The following is a 15,664-nucleotide window of genomic DNA, read 5'->3' on the forward strand; positions in this document are numbered from 1 at the left end:
GTGCACAGGAAAACCATGAGTCTGGCTCAGACGCCATAAGCAGCTCGACACAATCCAGGAGAAACCAGCCAACTTGATCGGCACCCTGTCCACTACCGACATTCATTTCCTCCATCAATGATGCACAGTGGCTGTGTGTGTATCATCTACAAGTTGCACTGCAGCAAATCAAAGCTCCCTCAACAGTACCCATGATCTTTATCACCTACAAGGACTCGACAAGAGACACATAGGTAAGCACACGGGCTCATCACCACCTGCAGGTTCCTCTTCATGTCACACACCATCTTCCTGTGGAACTATACTCCATCACTGTCACTGGGTCAAAGTCCTGGAATTTCCTCCTCCATAGCACTGTGGGTGTATGTACAAAACATGGACAGCAGCTGCTCAAGATGGCTGCTCACCACCACTTTAATCTGGAATGCATTGACTGAAAGGGTGATTGGTTAACTTTCAAAGTGAAACTGGAAAAATGCTTGAACGGATGAAAACAGGGGAGTGGAAAAATCTGGATAGCTCTTTCAAAGTGGCAGATGTACAAATGTCTGAATAGCCTCCTGCTGCACTCCATGACTCAAGTGTTGAAAACATCCCTTAATGCTCAAACACAATAGCATGTACAATAAAGGGACATGAACTATCCCCTCCATTAGTAGCTGAACATCAAGAAGAAACCTGTAACTGTAACAGAAAACGCTGGAAACACAATAAATGAATCAGCTGTGAAAAGAAAGTTACTTTTGGATACAGCCTAAGTGCCAACATCCCGCCATGGCATCTGGTGGAATTTAAAATCAATTAATCAAGATAACCCGACATAAAGCTAGTCTCGGTAAAGGTGACCATGAAACTATCATTCATTATTGTAAAAAAAAACCCACTTGGTTCATTCATCTCCTCCATGGACCGAAATCTGCCATGCTCGCCTGGTCTGACCTATAGACTCCAGAACCAAACAATGTGGTTGACTCGAGTGCTCTCTGAAATGGCCTAGCAAGCCACTCAGTTCAAGGGGAATTAGGGATTGACAACAAATGCTGGCCATGTCAACGATGCGCAAATAGTCCAGGTCAGATGCAACAACTAGCTAAACAACTTGCGTTTATAAAATGCCTCAACATACAGGAAAAAGAACACTTCAAAAGTTCGCTTTCTAAACAAAATTAGACACCGAGCAACATAAAGAGTTATTAGGACAGACAAGCTAAAGCTTAGTGAAAGATTTAAGTTTTAAATAGTGCCTTAAAGGCAGACAGAAGGGTTTAGTAAGTGAATTCTAGAGTTGGAGGCCATGAAGCTGAGGTCACGGCCACTGAGAGAGGAGTGCTCGGGAGGTAGGAATTGGAGGGGTGCGGAAATCGCTAAGGCTTGAGGGGTTGGAGAAATGGAGTTTGAGGCCTTGGATGGAATTAAAAGCAAGGACGGGAATGTTGATGTCAAGGCATTGCTTGATCAGTAGCCAATGTCAGTGGCTGAGACGGGATTAACAGGGAAATGGGGACTTGATGCAAGCTAGGACCTGGGCAGCAGAATTTTGGCTAAGTTTACAGATGAAAATCCAGCAAGGATTGTGTTAGAACCTTCGGAGGTAATGAAGGCATGGGAGGGTGGGGGTTCAGCAGCAGATAAGCGGAGACAGGGTGATGTGATGGAAGTGTTTTCAGGTGGTCTTGGCAATGGCAATGATAATGATGTGTGGTCGGAAGCTCTTCTTCCTTAACATATCTGAAAGAAAATCAATGATCTGCCTTTGCTTGAATCTACTGTTAATTGCAGTCTTTGAGGCTTTTCTTCCAAATTACACCTTTCGTGGTCAATTTAAATCAGCATTCAACATAAGTTACTCCTCTAAATAAGTAAACATGATGGTGAGCAGACCAGTACACCTTTGCAAGGTCAAGATGTACAAGAAACGAATTTGCGATAGTATCTCCAAAGCACAAATGCAGTGTGGGTTATTCTGGGACATTTAATTCGAGGCAGCATTTTTGTGAGCAGACTGAAAATTTCTCCTTTAATTTTCTTGTTACCTGAATTTGTCCCTCTGAGTGTAATCTTTCGTCGCTTCCTCTGTCATGCTCTCTGTACCTGGTTCCTCTTTGAAAGCCAGTAGGTGCCTCTTGACATACGTACTGTCTTCTGGTTTCTGGAAGAGATCTGGCTTCTTCTCTGTTATACTGGCATGAGCAGGGAAAGGGAGAAGGAATAGACAGGAGTGGAAAACAGCCATCAGAAATCTAAACAGTGGAAGACTGAGTTGTGATACACTGCACAGTACTCTCTCACATGAAACCGAAGATCTTGCTTCAACAGCCCATGAGGTCTCAGTACAAAATCCAAACTGATGTTCCCACAACAGTGCTGAATCAATGCTACAATCAAGACAGTGGTTATTCAGTTGAGATGCTAATCAGAGGTGGCCTTCCCCAAGTAGACTTAAAAGATTCTACACTCACTATTATGAAGAACAAGGCGAGCTAAAATCATCGTTTTGGACAATATTTATTGTTCAATCAACAGCATTTGGGTCACGGGAGGTGCAAGAGAGGAAAACAAGGAGGTCACTAATAAACTGCTGTCTGAGGAAGCTTGATGTGCAGAAATTGGCTGCTGTATTAGTTAGCCAGTGCCTACAATTCATATAGTTAACTTTCTGTAAATGATTTATCTTGCAGATAGCATTTAACAGATGAAGCTCTTCCCCCTTTTGTAATGTTCTATGTAGCTCTGGTTAAACAGGAGGATTTGCTTGTGAAGACTGTTAAACTCATTAACTAGGAAACGCAACCCATGAACTGCACCTGCACAGTTATTGATTTAAAGCCGACAGTGTAACATAAGCTCAATCCCTGTAACAACAACATCTGCACAGCCAGTGAGTTTTGTTATTTAACGATCACATTTAGCAGACTCTAAAATTAGAGGTTGGAACGCTCAGCAAGTGAGCCTTTTATTCTCAATGCAAAAATTAGTCAGTGAAACAGAGGCCTGCAATTATAAAGCAACGTTCCATTTCATCCAAAAACCGCAAACATTGCTGATCAAAAATCAGATCTAGCTCATGGACAGGTGTTCATTAAATACATGCAATGCAATTTGACAGCACCAGCCGTCTAAAAACATTTTCACTGAGAAGGGAGTGGATTAACACCCAATTAGATGAGAAATAAGGGCTCACTTCTAACCCTGATTTCAAGCTTGCCTATTTTAATTGGACCAGGAGAAATGGCACTGACCAAAAAACCTGTCCCACCCGTACTCCCTTTTCAGAAGAGCTTTATAAAATCTAAACAATAAAGTTAAGGACCTGAAACTTTTAACTCTGATTTACTGAGCACTTCAAGGTTTCAGTTTAAAAAAATTCTCACTTTGAAATGGGTCAGTATTTTGCTGTCTTCATCCATTAGATGTCTTACTGTGTTGAATGGGTTGGCTCCATGGATAGTACCGATATCTCTGAATCACAAGGTTCTGGGTTTAAGCTCCACTTAAGAGCCCATAATCTAGGCTGACATTCCAAGGGCTACACTATCAGAGGTGTCACCTCTCGAGCTTCAGCATGCTTTATCCAAAAGATACACTGCAGCAACAAAGCAAGGTTTCATCAACATGCTCCAAACCTGCAGATTTAACTGCCCAGATGATCAAAGGCAGCATACACATGCAAACAAGTCCTCAGAAAGTCCCCTCCAAATCACATTATCCATGTCTTGGAACTGCATGGAACCAGTGACAATGAAGAAACAGCCAGGTCCCTGGAATTGCCCTCCTACTGGTACTGTGCATGTACCTGCACCATATAGATTGCAGCAATTCAAGGTGGTGGCTCAGCACTACTTTCTCAAAGGGCAAGGACAAAACGTGACAGCCTATCACCAGTTTTATTCACTCCAACAGTGGTGGATGTGTCTTCAGTTACCTTGGCCGTAAGCTCCGAAATTCCCTCCCTCCACCTCTCTGGATATTTACTGCTCTTTCTTTCTGGGCGTGTGCTACTTGAAAAAAATTACTACTTTCAACATTTGACATTCAAACATCAATACTTTAAGATATGAAAAGAAAAGCCTCTCAGATGGCTGCAAAAGGGCTCCACAGTGAGAATTCAAAGAGCAGAAGTGTCACCAGTGTCCTGGACAAAATTCATCCCTAGTCATCTGAAACAAAAGTCAAATGAGATGCTATTTGGAAACACTGTAGTGCAAATATTGGCAGCTGGGTTTCTCATACTGAGCCAGTGACTATATTTTGGAAGTACTTCGTTCATTATGAAGTGTTTTGGAATGCTGGAGTTATGAAGTGTGCAACACAAATTCAACTTCTTCAAATAGTTTGATTCGAACCAACAGATTTTTTAATCACCGGAGCTCCCCATATTCTGTCACAACATTCCTCAAACTCATGGCCAACTAACACTATTTTAACACCTCACCGTTTCACATACTAAATCGCCTTCCTCTCTCGAGGCAAATATGCATTTTATTGGTGCCAACTTCGTTATTTGTGTTAACAGACAACTGCATTACTAAATTGGTTTTTTGCCACCATGAGATACCTCAAATGACTACATAGTTGATAATCACTTTTGATGTTACAACATCGGTTGCACATGAAAAAGGTGTTAAAACATCAACTGCACATAAAAAATGCGAGCTGATGGGATTTCTGCTATTACCTCCTAATCTTCAACTATATCGCTTCTTAATTAATTTTTTCTTATCGATGAACTTTCTACACACTTCCTGGCTGATAAAGTGCTTTGGAAGAATAATCACTGTGATAATGTAGGAAACACAGCAGCCAATTTGTGTACGAAACATCAAACAGTGGCCTCTTTACCCTCTCAAACGTGTACGGGAGAGAGAGAGACCAAAGCCATTATTGGGAAGGAGCAGTGAAATTTTCCCTGCTGGCACTCCCTTTGCCTTTTGTTCTGAGGCACCATTACTATCTGTTCCACTTTGGTCTTCTGCCAATTTCTCTAAGTATAAAACCTATTACTTCTGCAGCCCTCTTCAGTTCCAAAGAATTTAGTCAACTTGAAACGTTAACTGTTAGTCTTTCCACAGCTGCTGTCAGACCCAAGCTTCTCCAGCACTTGGTTTTTACTTTAGATGTCTAGAAAGCATAGTACTTTGCTTTAATTTGACAAATGTGATTTGTTGCTTGTTCAACTGATATTATAGTTGAGGGATTAATGCTGTTGAGGACAGTGGGGAAAATGTCACTATTCCTCTTCAAATAGTAGCTCTGGTCTCTTTTACACTCTGTCAAAGAGGCAGAGGGCCTCTGTTTCATGCTTCATGTACAAGTTGGTCGCTGTGTTTCCCACATTACCACAGTGACTATTCTTCATAAATACTTAATTGGCCAGAAAGCATGTAGAAAATTCACTGGTCATAAAAAGGTGCTGTAGAGTCAAGTCCTTTCAAAAAAAAAGTAGTATTGGAAAGATGGTCCCTTGAACAATGTAGTACTCCGCAGCACAAGAGAGTCAGTCAAAATATTGTGGTCAAATATTAAGATGGACTTACAGCATTCGATGCAGAGTGTGACACCCACTAATCTACATAAAACCCAAAATGAGATGAATTTGGGAGTGAGGTGTGACACAGTTCACAGTCAGTTTACTGCTGCTCAAGCTTCTACTTTCATTATAGCAACAGGGCAAATGATTACAATATGATTTCATTTTTCAATTCCTTCTTGATGTATCCAGAGCATTTCTGCAAAGTTACTTGCTTCACCGGTTCAAAAGTAACATCTTTGGAGAGTATAGCAGTAATTTGATACATGACACCGTGATTAGAATGAACAAGAGAAAGCTCTCCGTCAGTGGAGGTCTCCCTCATTCCATGAGGAGCTCTGTCATAGACTCTCAGATACATCTGTCAACAGCTTCATTACTGCTGTAACAAGTTGTAATTACCTCATCTTTAATGCAGTAAAAGGCCTCAAGGCACTTCAAAGGAGCAAATTTCAAAAAAACACAACCTGACATCATGCCATATTAGGGCAAATATTGAAAGTAGTAATTTTTTCCAAGTAGCACACCCACCGAAAGAAAGAGCAGTAAACATCCAGAGAGATGGAGGGAGGGAAATTCAGAGCTTATAACCGGGGTCATTGAAGACACAGCCACCACTGTTGGAGTGAATAAGACTGGTGATATGCAAGATTGACACAGCCGAACTGGAGGAATGCAGTGAATTTGGACGGTTCCAAGACTGCGAGATTAGAGATGGGGGGAGTGGTGTAACATCATAGAGGGATTCATGTGTGTAGAAATCATGCAATGACCAAACTTCTGGAAGGCAAACAAGATGGTAACTTTTCATTTCTTCGTCAGCATTCCTACAGTGTACTTTTCATTACACAGGGTGACATGTTAAAGGGGAATAATTTCTCCCCCCATGAAAGTGTCTTAACTTTGAGTCTATGAGTGACTGCTGTTGGTTGCACATCTACAATCACACTGTGGCTAATCTTCATATTGCCACCTGACAGGATTTAAACTAGGACAGCAAATCTTGAGTTGAGTGGCAGGGGATAAGAAAAGGACAGATGGATGATTGGCAGGTGATGTTTCAAAGTCAAGTTTAGCCTTTCAGGTCAAGAGATCGAAATGAAACAATTCCTGATGTGACAACCACTTGCACTTTATTGCTTTCATACTTTTGGAAATGTCGCAAAGGTAGCTGCTTCCCTGAAGCTGTAAGCAGCGCAAGGCACTGTTTTCAGGCTGTGGTGCCAGAAATAACGTACTTGGTATTTTACGGTGAGTTAGTCTGAGGTTGGATAGTCATGACTTCAGTGGGGTTCCCTCTGGACGGCCAAAGCAGTTTTGAAGTTCAGAAGAGAGGTACCCAGAGATGGGCCAATCTTTCACAGCTGACCCTCCAATCAGTGGACAGCACTTTCGCTTCTGTTTCAACAGGTTATGGGTTTTAAACTCACTCCAGAAACCTGAGCACAAAATGTAGCCAGCCAAATTCCCAGTGCTGTTCTATGCAGCCAATTGTTTATATTGCAACAATGACTCCACTTCACAGGGAAAGCTCTCACTGACCGTAGAACACTTTAAAAGGTGCTGAGGAACCACTGTCCCAATTCTGAGCGCCATTTACTTTCAACAAGAGCCTTAAAGCTTGAGGATCGTGAGGGGATGTGCTTCAACTCGGAGACTATGGATTGCATCATTGACAAACCACAAGACTGCGCTAGGCCTGAACTGACAATTATGCACAAGCCTTTTGGAAACCTGAAGACGAAAACAAAAAAAAAAAGGCAGTGGTTGCTAGATAGAAGGGCACAAAAGGATTGTATGTGAAAGAGGTGGTTCTCTTCAGCACTTGACTTAAATGCAAACTGATCTTCACCCACTTCACTCACACTATACTTAATCCCCATTTCACAAATTGCATGAGTGACCCAGGAAATTGAAAAAGTTTTGCAAGGCAAAACTAACTATAAGGCACCTCTGACTGTTTGTCCTGCAATCTGCCCTCAGCCACAATGCAGGTAGGGGGGGAAAACATCATGGTGGGATTCAAAAAAGATGTGCAGAAATCATGCAACAACCAAAATCCTGAAAGCAAACAAGATGGCAATTTTTTCATTTCTTCGCCAGCACTTCAACTGTATATATTTCTATACACAGGATGACATGTTAGTGGGGAATAATTTCCCTCCCAGTGAAGCAACTAAAATCATGTAGGGCTTGTCAGTGGTAGATCAATGAGCATCTGGCACCAATTCAAGTCAGCATCCCAAATTAGGGCATGATGTGGTCCATTATCCAAATCAATCCCCGTTCAACTGTTACTAACCAAACAGAGAGAATCAGTAGACTTTAAACTTATGTCAAGTTAGAGTAAGCCACTCTGCAGGATTCAATTGTGCCCAGCCTCAATACCATTTGTTTTTTCCTTCATGGGATATGGACGTCACTGGCAGTACTAGCATTTGCTGTCCCTCCCTTATTCCCTTTGAACAACTGATTTGCCAGGCCATGTTACAGGGTAGTTAAGAGTCAACCACATTGCTGCAGGACTGGAGGCCAAAATGGGTAAGGTGGCAGCTTTACTTTCCTAAAGGAAATTAGATAGTAGCAATGAGCTGCTTCCTTGAAGTCATGGGCTGCAAGTACACCCACATTGCTGTCTGGAAAGGTGTTCCTGGGTTCTAACCCAGCAACAATGAAGAAAGACAATATACCTCCTCGTGAAGAAGGTACGTGGTTTGGAGAACTTGCAGGTAGAGGCTGATCTGCTGCCCTTGTCTTTTAGGAGGAAGAGGTTGCAGGCTTGGAAGGTGCTGTTAGAGGAGCCTTGCTGCAGCTCTGTATTCTGCACAATACATGGCTGCTACATTGCATCATTGGTGGGGAGGCAATGAACACTTAAGATGGTGGACAGGGTGCTGATCAAGCAGGTTGCTTTGAACTGCAGGGATGTAAATGTGCAGAGTTTATAGAGTTACAAAGGAAGCAAGGGTATGACAGGATTTGAAAAAGAGGATGAGAATTTTTGAATGGAAGAAATGCTAGACCAGGAGTCCAGCTCACCCTCAGCTCCTAAAATCAGAAACTAAAGAAAATGTAAGCTTGAGAAAGGTATCACCATAAGAACACCTCACCACTTCTCTCTCCAATGAGGCGACACAGAAACACAGAAAAGACAAGTAGGCTATTCGGCCCTTCGAGACTCCTTTGCCATTCAGTAGGATCATGGCTGACCATCCAACTCAATACCCTGTTCCTGTTTCCTCCCCATACTCTTGAATTAGTCTAACAACTATACCTAACTCTTCTTGAAAAAAAATTCCAACTCTAGTGAATATAATCCAAATCGATCTAGTCTCTCTTCACACGTCAGTCCTGTTATCCAAAAGATCAGTCCGGCAAAGCTTTGCCGTTCTCCCGCCATAGCTGGAACATCCTTCCTGAGATAAGGCGACCAAAAAACAAATTCTCACCTGGCAGGTCCAAAAGTGAATGCAACGAAGAGCAGAAAGACCATCACACACACTGCTTTACGATTACCAGAGCCCAATTTCAATTCTGTGTTCTGAAAATTAAAAAGGTGGGAAGGCACATCAATAAAATGTTAAACAAATCTGCATCAATCTCTGTCCATGGATACAAGTCTAATGAACTGATGGTTTGAGAGTTCTGCTATTTGAAAGAATTCCAAATCATTTAGTTGGGTATTGCGTACTGTAGGCCACTGAATTCTACAAGTTCCAGTCCTTCAATCTCATCTGGAACCATACATGTGCAAAATGTGGCAGTGATCTACTGCCACAATAATTCATCATGGGAATTCTGGCATTTCCTCCCAGTCTCGTTCAGTCAAAGACTGAGGAGCAACATTAAGCTAACCTGCCAGTTCCATCAATTGTCATGGGATTCTCGCCTGATTATGGTCACCTCTCCAAAATGTCAAAGTCGCTGCAGGAAAAGGTGACACCACTGACACTTTGCTAAGTGTGAATTTGCACTTGATTAAAGAATGGGAGATCAAGTGCACGATTCAGGAACTAAACCCAAATGATGTTTCAGCTTCAAAGAGCAAACACACCACCATACTTTCTCAAGCATGCCCTGTGTTTAATAAAACAAATTGTTATTTTCACAATAATTGAAATTGTGGAAAAATAATTTACAGATGTCCTACACAGGATGGGATGCCAGGAGGTTGAGTTCAAAGGAAAGTGACACACAGGCACTGCGAAGTATTGATCATGCAGGAACAACAGTTCTGCACAACCGCTCCATGCTAGGGTTCATCAGCCTCCTGCCGCCCTTCATTGCTCAACTACATGAAAGAAAAGTAAGCCAAGCATTATTAGAACTAGAGACGGTTGCATCTATTCATTGGTTATTTCTGATTATAGATTAACTTCTGGTTCACCGCAGTAGTATTATCCCTACTGGACAATAGTGCATGGGCAGCGGTTCAAAGGAACTGTGGTATGGGCAACAAATGCTGGCAGCCAATGACACACTCATCCCAAGAATAAAGAAAAAACTTTCAAAGAAAAATGCTTCAACATAGAATACATTTTTCTACGATAACTGCTACATATCTCTTTACTTTTAATACGACTCTCTCTCTGTCCGGTATCTTTTATACAAGGGCACGCCCTTAAAGACTCCTCTCGGATCATCACTCAACATTTACTTCTTTTTAGGAGCAAAGAGTCCCGACTGTTCAGTCTGGTTTGTTGTGGGGTTAAAGGCACAAATGCTGCCCCCTGTCAGGTTATGCTGGTTTTATTGGAGATGCCAGTGATCCCTCCTGTCAGATCTACTTGTTTCTTGGTCTACTTTGTGCTTTCATCACTAACAAGCAGCATCATCTTCTGATGTTGGAGAGACTTCTTTTTTACAACACTGCACACTAAATGTAGCCAACACAGTTCAGTGATTACAGAGTGGGGCGCTCACTGAGAATGCAGTCGTTTCACAATCGTAATCAGGATTGGATTTTTGTTTCAGTTTTATTACATTAAATTCAAATACCCTAGCTGCCACAATAGGATTTTTCTTTCATGTGATTAATCCAGTTACAGATCCACTATGGAATCATGTTCAAGTTGTAGTCGAATGCACTTTCCCTCCAATACATACTTTTACTGTCTCAGTCTTAAAGGGTGACTTCAGAATTCCCATTAAACCAATGCGGTGATAGAATCAGAGGGGAGATGAGGTGAGATTTGTTTTACACATTCAAGGCAGAGATCGAGGGAAAGAAATTCTCACTAAGGCCAGTGAGTGATTGGAGATCCTTTTTGAAAGATGGTGGAGGCAGAGTCTTTACTATCTGTAAGCCAGAGGTAGGTACATTCTTGATAAGCTAGTAATGAATGATTAGTTTGGACAGGACTGTGGAACGATCACATCAAACACAATCTTATTACATGGCAGAGCAGACTCTACTCTTGCTCCTAGTTTGTAAATTTGTATGTACTTTTGCATGTTTAAAAAAAAAATCAAGCAACCTAATCGACTCTACATCCTCACACCCTGCTTCCTGTAAAGGCTCCATTCCATTCTCTCAGTTGCTCCGTCTCTGTCGCATATATTCATACGTGGCCAACTTCGACAAGGGAGCCTCTGAAATGTCCACCTTCATCCTGAACCGAGGACTCCCCAGCACCATTGTCGACAGGGCCCTCAACCGGGTCTGATCCATCTCCCACACTTCCACCGTCACCCCTTATCTTCCCTCCCGCAGTGATAGGGTTCCCCTTGTCCTTACCTACCATCCCACCAGCATCCACATCCAGAAGATCAGACGCCATTTCTGCCACCTCCACCAAACACATGTTCCCCCACCCTTCCTTGTCCTCCTTCCGCAGGGACCATTTCTTCAGGGACACCTTGGTCCACTCTTCCTTCACCCCCAACACCTTACCCTGCAACCAGCAAAGGTGGAACAGCTGCCTATTTACCTCCTCCCTCCCCAGTATCCAAGGGCCCAAACATACCTTCCAGGTGAAGCAACACTTCAACTGTACTTCCCAGAATCTAGTCTGCTGCCTTCACTGCTCACAATGTGGTCTCCTCTACGTTGGGGAAACGAAGCGTAGACTGGGTGACCGCTTCACAGAATATCTAGGTTCTGTTTGCAAAAAAGACCGAGCTTCCGGCTGCTTGCCGCTTTAACACACCATCCTGGCCAACATCTCTCTCTCTGGCTTGCTGCAGTGTTCCAGCGAAACTCAACACAAGCTGGAAGAACACCACCTCATTTTCTGCTTGGGGACCCTGCAGCCCTCTGGACTCAATATCGAGTTCAATTATTTTAGGGCCTAAACTGTCCCATGCCCTAGCCCCCTACCCCAAACACTAGGCCTTATTACATAGCCTGCCATTACATACTACCTATTGTTAGTCACTAATAGTCCCCATTAACAGCTCCTCCCCCTCCTAGCCAGATCGTTATTAACTCCTTGTCTATCTAACTGCTCTTCTCTCTCTTTGGGCTCTATCATTTACTCCATAGCCCATTCCCCTCCCTTTTTCTGCATATAAACCAATGTCTTCCTAGCTACTATCAGTTCTGAGGAATGGTCACCAGACACGAAATGTTAACTCCGATTTTTTTCTTCACAGATGCTGATAAACCTGCTGAGCTTTTCCAGCAACGTCTGCTTTTGAACCTAATCGAAGATTTTGGTGAAGCAAAGACAAACTAAACTGCAATGTAATAAAGTGACACACAGTTTGGGTGTACAAACAAGAGAAGACCAGGGCAGTTCAGAGTTCCACACTGAGGAGCAGCCGGAGTCAAATGCAGACTCACTGCAGACAAATCTGGAACATCACCACCCCCTCCTGGCTGGTAAAAGAAAGACATCTTGACTGGAGGTAACTGCTGCTGTTACTGCACTGGTAAATGACATGCTATGGAACAGCCAGAAAACAAACTGCTTAGACCTGAGTAGCTGTACATTGTACAGTCTAAAGAGTGTTTTTTTACAAAATTAGCTTTCCAACAAGTTAGGCTGCTGCCTACACCATGAGGTGCCATTAAGGGTTACAGGGGGAAGGAGGGAGAATGGGGTCGAGAAACATGTCAGCCAGGATGGAATGGCCTAAGTCTGCTGCTATATCTTATGGTCTAATACTATGGCCTCAACTCCATAATCCTGGGCTCCCTTTGTCTATCAATAATCTTTCTAGCCCAGTCTTGAATAAATTCAGCAACCTAGTCTCCACTATTTTACGGGAAGGGAATTCCAGAAGTAAATGGCACTCAGTGGGGGGGAGAAAAAAACAAAACAACCATCTCCTCATATCCATCTTAAGTGAGATGTTTTACTCTTGAACCATGTTCCCTGGCTATAAATTTACAGCACAGGAGGAACATCAGCATATCCAGTCCCCTCAGCATTTTATTCATTTCACAAAGAACTAGTGCCTTTTGCCTTAACAGCAGAGAAGGTAAACGGGGAGATTTGACAGAGGTGCTCAAATTCATTAAGGATTTAGAGAAGGAAAACGATGAAATGACTCAAAGGTCAACAATCAGAAGGTACAGATTTAAACTGAATGCAAAATAACTGAAAGTCACAGAAGGGATTGTATTGTTTGGACAAGTTGCCAGGTTTTGGAATGCACAGGAATTGCATACAGATTCACAAGCAATCTCTCAAAGAGGATTCGGATAAATAAGACCATAAGAAATAGGAGAAGGTGGCCGTCCAGCCCCTCAAACATGCTCTGTCATTCAACAGGATCATGGCTGATCTGACATTCTTGCCCTTTTCTTGTAACCCTTGTTTCCCCTTCTGATTAAGCTTAAATATATACAAGGATTCTGCCCCCACAGCTCTGTGACAAGGAGTTCCAAAGACACTCAATCCTCAGAGGAGAAACTCCTCCTCACGTCAGTCTTAAATTGGCACCCCTTAATTCTGAGACTACGCCTTCTGGTCCTGGACTCTTCCATGAGGGGAAACACCTTCTCAGCATTAACCCTAATAAGCCCTTAACAGTCACTGAAATACTTGAAAGAGAAATGACATCAGGAATATGGTGCAAGATTGGGAAAGTAACTGCATTGCTCTGAGCTTGCGCAAGCTCTTTCGAAGGCTGAAAATTTTCTGTGCTACAGTTTTCAGCTATAAAGAGTTGCAAACTCTACAACTTATCAATGGTTTGCACAACATGCAAAATGCTTCCCCAACTAGACAAATCCAGTCTGCCTTTTTTAAAGAAATACACAGGTCCAATACAACCAATTCTAAAATCTTTGCTAATTCAGAATGTGACCTGGTCAATTAGGTCCACCATCCTGAAGCGACAGTGCCATGCTTAAAACCAAAAGTCAGCTTCGAGGCAAAAAGAAAAATGCTGATCAAACAACAAAAAATAAACCATCATTATTACAGGTCCCACCACATCCCAGAAGAGAAGTAGGTTTTTTTTTAAAAGACTGCAGTTACGTTGTACACAGTAATACTGTAAAAGCAGTAAATAAGATCACCGATAGTAGGAACTGCAGATGCTGGAGAATCCGAGACAACAAGGTGCAAGGCTGGATGAACACAGCAGGCCAAGCAGCATCATAGGAGCAGAGAGGCTGACGTTTCGGGCCTAGACCCTTCATCAGAAAAGGGGGAGGGGAAGGGGGTTTTGAAATAAATAGGGAGAGAGTGGGAGGCGGATAGAAGAGGGATGGAGGAGAGGATAGGTGGAGAAGAAACAAACAGGTCGAAGAGGCGGGGATGGGGCCAGGAAAGGTGAGTGTAGGTAGGGAGTTAGGAAGGGGATAGGTCAGTCCAGGGAGGACGGACAGGTCAAGGGGGCGGGATGAGGTTGGTCGGTAGGAGATGGAGGTGCGGCTTGAGGTGGGAGGAGGGGATAGGTGGGAGGAAGAACAGGTTAGGGAGGCAGGGACGAGTTGGACTGGTTTTGGGATGCGGTGGGGGGAGGGGAGATTTTGAAACTTGTGAAATCCACATTGATACCATTGGGCTGCAGGGTTCCCAAGCGGAATATGAGTTGCTGTTCCTGCAACCTTCGGGTGGCATCGTTGTGGCACTGCAGGAGGCCCAGGATGGACATGTCGTCTGAGGAATGGGAGGGGGAGTTGAAATGGTTCGCGACTGGGAGGTGCAGTTGTTTGTTGCGAACCGAGCGTAAGTGTTCTGCAAAGCGGTCCCCGAGTCTCCGCTTGGTTTCCCCGATGTAGAGGAAGCCACACCGGGTACAGCGGATGCAGTATACCACATTGGCAGATGTGCAGGTGAACATCTGCTTGATGTGGAAAGTCTTCTTGGGGCCTGGGATGGGGGTGAGGGAGGAGGTATGGGGGCAGGTGTAGCACTTCCTGCGGTTGCAGGGAAAAGTGCCGGGTGTGGTGGAGCTGGAGGGGAGTGTGGAGCGGACAAGGGAGTCACGGAGAGAGTTGTCCCTCCGGAAAGCAGATAAGGGTGGGGAGGGAAAGATGTCTTTGGTGGTGGGGTCGGATTGCAGATGGCGGAAGTGTCGGAGGATGATGCGTTGGATCCGGAGGTTGGTGGGGTGGTACGTGAGGACGAGGGGGATTCTTTTTTGGTTTTTATTGCGTGGACGGGGTGTGAGGGATGAGGTGCGGGAGATGTGGGAGACACGGTTGAGGGCGTTCTCGACCACCGAGGAGGGGAAGTTACGGTCCTTGAAAAACGAGGACAACTGAGATGTACGGGAGTGGAATGCCTCATCCTGGGAGCAGATGCGGCGGAGGCGAAGGAATTGGGAATAGGGGATAGCATTTTTGCAGGAAGGTGGGTGGGAGGAGGAGTATTCTAGGTAGCTGTGGGAGTCGGTGGGCTTGAAATGAATATCGGTTTCTAGGTGGTTGCCCGATATGGAGACAGAGAGGTCCAGGAAGGGGAGAGAGGTGTTAGAGATGGTCCAGGTAAACTTAAGGTTGGGGTGGAAGGTGTTAGTGAAGTGTATGAACTGTTCGAGCTCCTCGTGGGAGCACGAGGCGGCGCCGATACAGTCATCAATGTAACGGAGGAAGAGGTGGGGTTTAGGGCCGGTGTAGGTACGGAAGAGGGATTGTTCCACGTAACCTACAAAGAGGCAGGCGTAGCTTGGGCCCATGCGGGTACCCATGGCTACCCCCTTTGTCTGTAGGAAGTGGGAGGAATTGAAAGAGAAGTT

The 15,664-nt window shown here is 43.9% G+C and overlaps 1 protein-coding gene across 1 annotated transcript in view; it reads right to left on the reverse strand.

The window, feature by feature from the left end:
- Positions 1-2,001: 2,001 nt before the first annotated feature.
- Positions 2,002-15,664, reverse strand: part of LOC109913847 (cyclic AMP-dependent transcription factor ATF-6 beta-like) — a gene marked incomplete at its 5' end in the record, with an annotated part of 15,896 nt that continues 2,233 nt past the window's right edge. Inside the window, 2 exons of the mRNA XM_048593254.1 lie at positions 2,002-2,180; positions 8,977-9,068. Coding sequence (XP_048449211.1) covers positions 2,030-2,180; positions 8,977-9,068 — 243 coding nt within the window. The remainder of the gene's footprint in view (positions 2,181-8,976; positions 9,069-15,664) is intronic.

Source organism: Rhincodon typus, unplaced genomic scaffold (assembly GCF_021869965.1).
Source record: "Rhincodon typus isolate 14 unplaced genomic scaffold, sRhiTyp1.1 hic_rhity00002567, whole genome shotgun sequence".
Taxonomy (NCBI): Eukaryota; Metazoa; Chordata; class Chondrichthyes; order Orectolobiformes; family Rhincodontidae; genus Rhincodon; species Rhincodon typus.